Below are 9,638 nucleotides of genomic sequence, written 5' to 3' on the forward strand. Positions count from 1 at the left end.
GCCAGGCAAACAATAACTCGAACAGCAAGCACCGTCGCCATGTGCATGTGTTTGCAGCTAAAAGTCATGGTTCTGTTCATTGTATCTGTATGTACATGTACTTGGGCATGTAGTGTGCCATTATGTTCATGTTGATGCACATATTCTTTTTTTTATTGTAGCAGTTTTTATATTTAAGTAGAAAATAAGATTGAAGACCCGCAAGATTTCTTCTACTCTCCCCTGCAGATTTCAAATTCTTGCCGTGTGTAAGGGGTACCCATGTATTGACTGTAATTTCTATGCTTTTCGCTAGAGGGCACAGCTGTTTGGATGACTATCTTTCGTGGGGATATGAATGGGGTTGATCTGAGTAGCCTGATGATGTGCTAGCCTGGCCTGGTGGACAGTCCTGTTACCTGCCATGACAGGCATCCATAAACCCAAAAGTTCACCCTAAAAAATCTTTGTTGTAATCAGTATTTGAAGGGCACATTTGTGCAGACACCACTGACTCCCTAGCTGACACCAGTCACACAGGTCTGTAAACCTAAACTTCATGCCAAATTGTCTCACTCAATAAAGGATCAGAGTTGTACTTGGCGGTGACATCTTTATTCATGCGTCGGTGTGTCAGTGTTACACCCAAGATGTCAGGCCTAGTGCCATTTAGCTCCTAGGCAGAACGAGCAACAAGGTAGTGGAAGGGTAGAACAACTATATGTGAAATAGGGTGCTCAGTGAATGAACAGTAACAATAAAGTCGTGGACAAGACTAGTTGGTTCGTTCTCCGCCCTGAGATATAACTTCACAGATATATACAATACATACGAGGCTGTGAGCGGCATTTACGCCGAGGAAATTCTAATGCTAAGGAGGATGACTGAGGCAAACACGACAAAGAAGACTCTGATGGGGGTTGTCAGGAACGCTGCAGGATGAGGGACCGCATCCCCGCGAGTACACGTAGCCGTCACGTAGTCGTTCAACTGACGGCCGAAGTTACAAACGTTCCGCATCGGCTCTCCGGCGTGAGCCGCGACCAGAAGTGACATGTCCTTCGACTCCCCGCAGGTGCTGATCAACAGACAAACGAGGAGGATGACGATCGAAGCCGTTCCTCTCATCATGTGACGGTTGGGAGAGCCCGCCACCGTAGTTGGCGAGGGCTTCAGAGCTGGGTACTGCAGAGAGATGCTCGCCGTCGTGTTTGGTGAGGGCTTCAGAGCTGGGACTGCAGGGGAATGCTCGCCGTCGTATCTGGTGAGGGCTTCAGAGCCGGGGGCTGCAGAGGGATGCTCGCCGTCGTAGTTGGTGAGGGCTTCAGAGCTGGGGGCTGCAGAGGGATGCTCGCCGTCGTAATTGGTGAGGGCTTCAGAGCTGGGGGCTGCATGGGGGAATACTTGCTGGTCATGTGGTTGGTAACAGTCTTAGCGGCGTTGGTCAGTCCAGTGCTAAAAACCGGGCCTAGTCAGGAGAGGCTGTACTGCACTGGCGAGTGGCTTCCCTGTCTTCCGCTGTCCCTGTTGAAGGGGCAGAACTTGGCAGGGTGTCCGGCGTCCACTCCTGGTCTGTGTCTGGTGCAAAACTTGCAGGCGTGCATGAGTACGATGCCTGAAGCTGCTGTGTGGTCGGTGGAAAAGGGGCAGCCGTCAACCTGGAACCTGTAGCAGCAGGTAGTTCTGGGGCCTCCGGCTCCCTCCGTAGGCGTTTCTGACTCGTGTTCTGCCTGCACAATGTTAGCGGCTGTGCTGTTATGGGTGTGAGGAGGTCGCCGCAGATGGTCCTCCTTTAACTTATGCACTTCGGACAAGGTGGTTGTGGTGTCTATCGTGACTAAGCCGTGCTCCACGTGTATCCACAAGATCTTGTAAAAGTTCTTGATACCCAGGAATGAATACGTGGGAACCTCGAGCATAAGCCCCTTCAGAATGTGACCCCTGTTTTGACTCTCCATGTGGTTTGTATGGGGACTTAGTATAATAGCCATTTCCCCGGCCACAAGTTGATCTAACGTCAAAGAGTCGTGAGTGATGGCTGTATTGGCGGAGAAGACGAATTCGTGAGGCCAGTTCACTTCTCGAACTACTTTGTCATGTGCTTTCCTCGAGAGACCGCTACTGAGCTTCTTACCTCGGGCCGCAAGGTGTGCGTCGTCGGCAGAGACGTGTGGAAAGTGGAGCTGCGAGAAACGTCCGTCCGAGCTTCGTAACGTATCGGCGACCTGAGTCCCGGCTGTCTGTCTCTGGACGTGCTGTGTGAATGTGGACGTGTCGTTATGTAACTTATGAAAGGCCCGCACTTCTCGTGCGGTCGGGTAACTGCGGGGTTTCTGAAGAAATGGAGCTCGCTCGCGGCGGCCATCTTGGGAATCTGGCGCCAAGGCTTCTGGGATGGTCGACCTCTGACCGATGACGTCGCCGTGCGTGGGGAGGGGGGTAGACAGACGAGACGTAGATTCCGTCCGGTTTTCCAGGCCCATGTCGACCTTCATTTGCTCTATGCGTCTGGAAACGTCTAAAATTTCGTTGTCTAACTGCTCCACGAGGTTGTCTGTTGGAGTCAAAAGCCATTATCCATTCAGGGTCGCCCTCCGCAGGAGACACGGCGTATCGTGCGGGGAGTCTAATCTTTCTCTTGCTGGCTCCAAACATGGTTGGGGGATAAAACTCGGGACGGAGAGAATTCCGAGGGGCCAAAGTAAACCCAGGGGAAGGAACAATGAAAAACTGGAGTCCGAGTGTTCTACACCGAGGAGGAGACTCCGAAAAGCGCAGGAAGGTTGGAGGAGTTGCGGCCCACGTCCGTCTGTACTGCAGCGCTGCGTGACGAACTACAGAATGAAGGATTGTCCGTACATGTCCCGACACGCTCTCTTCGGGGTCACGTGTTGGAGACTCGTTGTCTCGCGAGAGTTTTCGTGCCAATTCCATCATATGGTAGCACCATCTGAACATGATCTTATATCCATTGCTCTCATCCTAGCAACCATAAATAAAGCTTGGTATCCTTTTCCCTGACTACCTGCACTGGTGCAGGTACTGTAATTCCTGATTTTCAGCCTCCGGCTTTGAAATGGAAATGCGCTTGGTGCTTAGTGGCTGGGGGAACCAAAGTTATGCAATACCTCACAGCGCCACGTAACCGCTAATAAATGTGACACAATGCTTAACCGCATGTATCTGCTAATAAGCACGACCACAAGGCAAAATTGACACAATGTCTACCGCACAACCGCACGTAACAGCTAATAATAAATCCATATTTGCCTCAATCACTAATTTTGCAGCCGGGCTCAGTTCCTGGATAAACTGGACCATCGTTGTAATGGTGGTACATTTAAGGCATTTCAGAAGGCCGATAAAGTAATGTGAGCCGCTGTGGCTCGATGGTCAGAGACGGTCGTCTTAGCTCCAGACGTCGAGGGTTCGAACCCCCGGCGGTATCTGCATTCCTTTTTTACTCCGTGAAGGAGGTCAGGACCTACGGACCGAGTGTTGTGAACGGCTGGTTTTTCGTGTTCGCAGTCAAAACACTGGGTTCTCTTTGTGTTATCGGCACGCAATTTTATACGCCGTCTGCGGGCATGCCCATGTTGATGCACGAATGTGTATTTTTGTCGTCGCTGCTTTCGCGGTCAATGTAATATTGCAGATGCACCCCCACAATTACGAGGCGAATTGGAATGGTCCAGAAAAACGCGTTGTTTGGAATAGCAGTGGGGGGGTGGAACTTCATGCAGATACGGGGTGGTTTTGATAAGTGGTTCCAGATGTTTTTGGCCGTACTTAAGAGATGGCAAGTTTTTTGGAAGATGTTCGCAGCCAAAACGCATTGTTCCGTACGTCGCATTTCTGTGTAATTTCGCATGTGGTGTGGCATTATGTCCGGGATGATGCACGTCTTTTTATTTTTACCGTAGCTGTTTTGATATTTGAGTAAATGCTTATTTTCGAAACATCCCCATGTCATTGAAATATGTTTTTACCCGTTAATGTGACCGGTAGTACTTAGTAAGTGGCGGTCAGGCTGATGGGGACAGAAATGTGAGGTGGTCAGAGGTCAACATTACGAAATGTAAATACCGATGACGTAATCCTATCGATTTCAAACTGGTCGGCTGTGGTGACCTAGTGGCGGCGTGTATTTAGTCACGTAGCAACTGGCCGGTCGTCCTAGCAACGAGCATGCTGGCCGCTTCACTGTACACATGACCAATATTTTTGGGTTGGGCCGCTCCATAGTGTTAGTGGAGCAGCTCTTTGTAAACATGGACAATATTTTTGAGCAACCCATCAATGTGTTCTGCCTCGTGGTCGGATGTGGTCTGGGGCTGGTAAACCACACATACTAGTAGATCGGGTAATTTTATGATTTGCTAGTTGTAAAGGCGTCTTGTAGTATGAGCCGGTATATGAAGAAGTAGCCTGTGTTACACAATCATGCTTTCGGCCGGATTGACGTGCAACTGTTACTAATTACAGGGACTGCCGCTGCGCTAATGCTGACTGGTTGCTTGGCCAGTCGCGCTGTCCTGATACACCGCGAATGTTGGGCAATATGCGAGTGTTCCCTGTAGACAGTCCCGGGAGTCATTTTTTTCGCACATTCCAGGAGCCAAACCAAAATACGTTCATGAACCGAGTCCAAAAAACCGAAACGTGAAAATCGGATGATCGGACCTGATGTATATTTCTCTTTCTGTAGATTGTACACACAATACACACATCTTTAGATAATCTGGCCATGGCAGGTAAAAAAAAAGTAACCCTGAATCATACTAGATTAGCGTAAATGCATGTTTATGCATTCAAAACAAGAAAATAAATTGTTTCCCGGTATTAATCTCTTGCAACATGGCGCTGAATATTGACGCAAAAATATTTCGGGCATCGCGCGCCCTTCCCCGTTGTTTAGACTGTATGCAAATCCCGCGTCACGTGTCGGCATTTCGCATCTCTGATTGGTTGTTGCGTCTTAAGATGACTGAGCCGACGCGCGTTTAAACAATTTTTCTTTGTTCGATTTATCACACTTCACAGAGAATTGTCGCCAATGGCTACTTCTTTTTGTTGCAATATATAATACTTCACGGAGAATTGTCGCCTATGGCTTCTTGTTTATTTTCTTTTTAAATGTCAATAAGTTAAATTTTTACTCTTTTGTATTTTTGCACGTCGTTGCTTCTTCAAGCATGTCTTGGCAAGCTAGCATTGCTACAATTCAAGTTAGCAAGCTGACCAATTATTTGAGTCATGAAGCAAGTTTAAACTGTAATTTCCACACAACAAATTGGACTCACACAAATTTTCATCTGTACAACTCCAGTCAAGGAATGAACAATCCACCGCTTCTGTGACGTCACACAGATAACACATATGTGACTCCGTGAGCAGTGGATCATAGGTTGCACAGTTCTAAGTTTTTAATGTGCACTGCACTGTATTACCGACTAGGGGGGACAAAGTATCTGCCAAGGGCCCATGTAAGGAAACCTATATTGGAGAGACTGAAAGATCTCTCAAGGCTAGGTTCTTAGAACACAAACGACCTAGCTCGACTACTTCGGAGGTCTCACAACATATACACATAGAATCATCTGGTCATTCAATCTCACTGGACAAAGTAAGAATCTTGGACTTAGAACCGGACACATGAACAAGGGATTCTTTGCACAAGGGATTAAAGAGGCCATCTACATCAGGGCATTACAACCATCCCTCAATGGAGACGGGGGGCGCCACAGACTTTCTGAAACCTATGATGCACTGCTCACGGGGTCACGTGTGTTATCTGCGTGACGTCACGGAAGCGGTGGATTGCTCATTCCTTGACTGGAGTTGCAAAGTCAAAAATCTGTCTGAGTCCAATTTGTTGTGTGGAAATTACAGTTCAAACTTGCTTCATAATGATTTTTATGGAGGTATTGTTTTTGGCGCGTCTGTCTGTGTGTCTGTCTGTGTGTCTGTGTGTTTCCGCACATTTGTAGCCTGCATAACTTTTGAACCTTTGGATGGATTGTAATGATATTTGGTATGTGGGTAGGTGTTGGGTAGGCAAAGGTCAAGGTTAATTTTGGGTCTCCTGGTGGCTGACCTTGGTACTGCAGCAGAACTTCCAGTTTTTGTATCTTTTGTCCTGGACATGGTATCGTCTTGATTTTTGAGTGGTGGATAGCTTTTCCTGCCAGTAATATTAAAGTGGTGTGGGTTTGGTCCTCCTAGCAGGTTGTTCTGGAACTGCAGGGGGGTTCTGGCGAATCTTTCAGAGCAGATAAATTTACAAAGGAACGATGTATTTTTTATGATTTTTGGAATGTGGGTATACGTAGCTTAGACAGAGATCTACATTATTGGATGCAAATTATGCAAATGATGACTTCATTTGCATTATAAATGAGGAATTATGGTACTCTCCAAGCAGAGGTTGGTGGGGGAAGATCGTCACCGTTTTATATATGCCTCGTTTTTTTTTGTCGCCCCCCACCCAACCTCTGCCCCGAGTCGCAACCTGAAAGGACAAGGGGAGGAGTAGTTCTTTGAGAAATGTGTCGAAGTCCCTCCCCGTGCCCCTATTTTCCGCAATCTGTGAGCTGGGAGCAGAAATAGTTTTACAAGGGTGTCCAGCGCGCTGCGGGACGAATCCAGTCAACCACGCATATCTCATTAACATGTCTCCATCTGACCGAACAGCATCACAACGTAGCAGAGTAAACATGTTTACGTTTATAATTATTATAGAGGTTCAAAATCAACACAATAAAAAATTTATATGAATTTGTTCTTCGAAGTATATTAAAATATTCTATTTTACCGTTACGTATATTCATAGATTTTAAGTGTTTCTGGTCATTATTTCTTTCTTACCTTTATGTTTGGATGCGGTGCATGCTATCTTTCTGTTCGCGCCATACTTGTTTACCAGGACAAACTCCCGCGAATATTTTTCTTATTCCGGAAAGTTTCTGATTTGCCATGTGAATTTTGTGAGCCCGTCGGAAAATGAAAACACTGTCATACCTGATCGCTGACGAGGGCACGCAGCGGCGAAACAACCACAACAAGTTTGGGTTCTGTTAGGCAAAGGGGGATGCTCTGAAAACAGAGGGACTTCCCCTTCCCTGTCGCCATCCCAACGAAAACATCCTTGCCCTCTAAGGCCGCCAAAACGGCTTTCAGCTGGTCGGGACGGACCTCAAACCCCCAGACGTCTTTAAAAACACGCTTGACTCTGTCTTCCATGTCGGTCCCGTCCGTTAGACATTCTAACTGAGTTGAACGGAAACAGGCGAGTAACGGAAAATCGCCAAGCCGTGTCGCCAGCCGGAAGTGAAGTCGCCACTACTTGTTAAGTGAGGTTTGATAGGGTAACAAATAGCTGTTAATAGCCTTTGGGTTGGGTGGGGGGCGACAAAAAAAAACGAGGCATATATAAAACGGTGACGATCTTCCCCCACCAACCTCTGCTTGGAGAGTAGAATTATGGAACTCCAGTGCCTTACATCATGGGACTTTGATACATGTAATGTTTATAATCTATGGCAGGTGGAATATCACCAGGTAATAATTATGCAAATATGGACCTAATTTGAATAATTAAAAGAAAAATTCTAGTGGTAAATGATGGGAATTTCATACTTGGGACATGTGTAAGTTAATCACAAGTTAACATCACAATGCATTTATTATGTTAAGGTAGAGGTCATTTGCATAGAAATTTATATTTACATGTCAAGTCCATATGCATATTTCATGGAGGTATGAAATCTTGGAACTCTTGTTTTAAAAGCTTTCTTGTTTGTGGCACTTTCGTGTTCACAATTTTCGTGGTCACTTCTGTACTGTGAACTTATCAGTACCATAAACAAATAATTCACCAATTTTCTTGTTTCTGCACCTGCCGCCACCGTGAGCATACATGTACATGAACATCTCCATTTTTCTCAGACTGCAAACTTTTGCAACCGTGAACATGAAGTAACCTAAAAAAAATCACTTTTTATACCAAATCAGCCTTTTACGGGTGGTGAAGTTAACTGTCTATACAGCAAACAAAACTAGTACTCAACACACACCTTTGAATTCAGTACAAAATTTGATTAGCATGCATGTTACAGTGCAGTTACATGTACATTCATTGCGGGTTCTAACTTGTACAATTTTGTTGCCGTAGAATGTCAGGCAGGGAGCTGTAACAGAACCAACTGTTAACAAGAGTTCCGAGACCCCATACCTCCATGAAATATGGGCATGATATGTAAATGTAAATTTCTTCTTTAATTATGCAAATGACCTCTGCATTAACATGATATATGCATCGTGATGTATGTTAACTTTTGAAATTTGAATTGAAGATTGAAACCATTAAGAAATCATAGAATTTTCACATTAATTATGCAAATTAGGTCATCATTTGCATAATTAGTATCTGTTGATGTTCTGCCTGCCATAGGTTACATACATTACATGTATGAAAGTAGTTAACTTATATATATAATGTAAAACACTGTAATATTATAGAATTTCCTCATTAATTATGCAAATAAAGTCCTCATTTGCATAATTTGCATTTAATTATGTACATCTCTCTCTCAGCTACCTACACACCAAAAATTATGAAAATATGTTGTTCCTATCTGGACTTATTGGCTTTTAAACATTTTGCCAGAAAGTGCCCTACAGTTCCAGAACAAGCTGCTAGGGGGACCAAACTCACAAGACTTATTTCTGACAGGAAAAGCTATCTGTCACCAAAACATCAAGACCATAGCATGTTCAGGACAAAAGATACAAAAAAAACGGAAGTTCTGCTGCAGTACCAAGTACGACAATCATAGTACAGTGTATGTGATCGGGTCTTTGGTTAATCTAAGCATGTACCTGCTCTAACCTGCATATGCAGGTGGTATTTTGTTAGCCCTGTTGAAACAAAGATCAAGGTATTGAAATATTAGGATTAGACCTAAAGGCTTTCAGGTACATTCAGCAGTACCATATTTCTGGGAGGCCTGCTTCTGAAACCAGTCTGAGCTGGTTCTGTTTGGACAGTTCCATAGTAACAGTTACTGTAAACAAGACTTTGTATTGAGTGATTGATTGCTAATCCACACAGATTCAGGGCCACAAAGTCCAGATTGCGCCATTATGTGGTTTCACAAAGATACATGTAGCCTGCTTGGCGCCTCGAGAATGAAAGTGAAACCAGGTCTGCGCTCACCGTAACGCCCAAATGGAAAATCAAAATGTGAGTCATGGAGTTGGTCATGCATGACGGCAAGGTCTAGAGCAAGGAATAGAACAAGTCTATTTTGTAGCAGATGATTCGATGATTCGAGTTGTGGACGGTATAGAATATAGGTCTGCCGGAATGGCAAATACTTCTGCCCAAAGTTACCCAAAACTTACCACAGTCTTGTTGTTTGTGAGCCGCTCCAAACCGCAAGGTCCCAAATTGATTTGACTGGACGTGACGACAGTTCTTAACCCGGACTACCCGGAGTCTACTCTACTCTAGTAGTCTCTACTCAGCCGACTCTACATGTACTCTACTGTGACTCTTGACACTTTTCTTGATAAAAAAAAGTGGTCTAAGATGCACAGTTGTGTGGACGCTGCTCATAACGTCTTGTGAAAATCCAAGGTGTCGACAAAAACAGGTC

At 45.3% G+C, this 9,638-nt stretch overlaps 2 protein-coding genes across 2 annotated transcripts in view; both read right to left on the reverse strand.

The window, feature by feature from the left end:
• Nucleotides 1-9,436, reverse strand: part of LOC109474771 (E3 ubiquitin-protein ligase RNF213-like) — a 122,127-nt gene extending 112,691 nt beyond the window's left edge. Inside the window, 1 exon segment of the mRNA XM_019775133.1 lies at nt 9,385-9,436. The gene's annotated coding sequence lies outside the window, so the exon portion shown is untranslated.
• Nucleotides 1,404-2,415, reverse strand: LOC109474773. Its single transcript, XM_019775135.1, has one exon. The coding sequence runs from the start codon at nt 1,968-1,970 to the stop codon at nt 1,452-1,454; it is 519 nt and encodes a 172-aa protein (XP_019630694.1). The 5' UTR covers nt 1,971-2,415; the 3' UTR covers nt 1,404-1,451.
• Nucleotides 9,437-9,638: the final 202 nt, after the last annotated feature.

The sequence above is a fragment of the Branchiostoma belcheri genome, unplaced genomic scaffold (genome assembly GCF_001625305.1).
Source record: "Branchiostoma belcheri isolate BF01 breed outbred unplaced genomic scaffold, Haploidv18h27 scaffold319, whole genome shotgun sequence".
Taxonomy (NCBI): domain Eukaryota; kingdom Metazoa; phylum Chordata; class Leptocardii; order Amphioxiformes; family Branchiostomatidae; genus Branchiostoma; species Branchiostoma belcheri.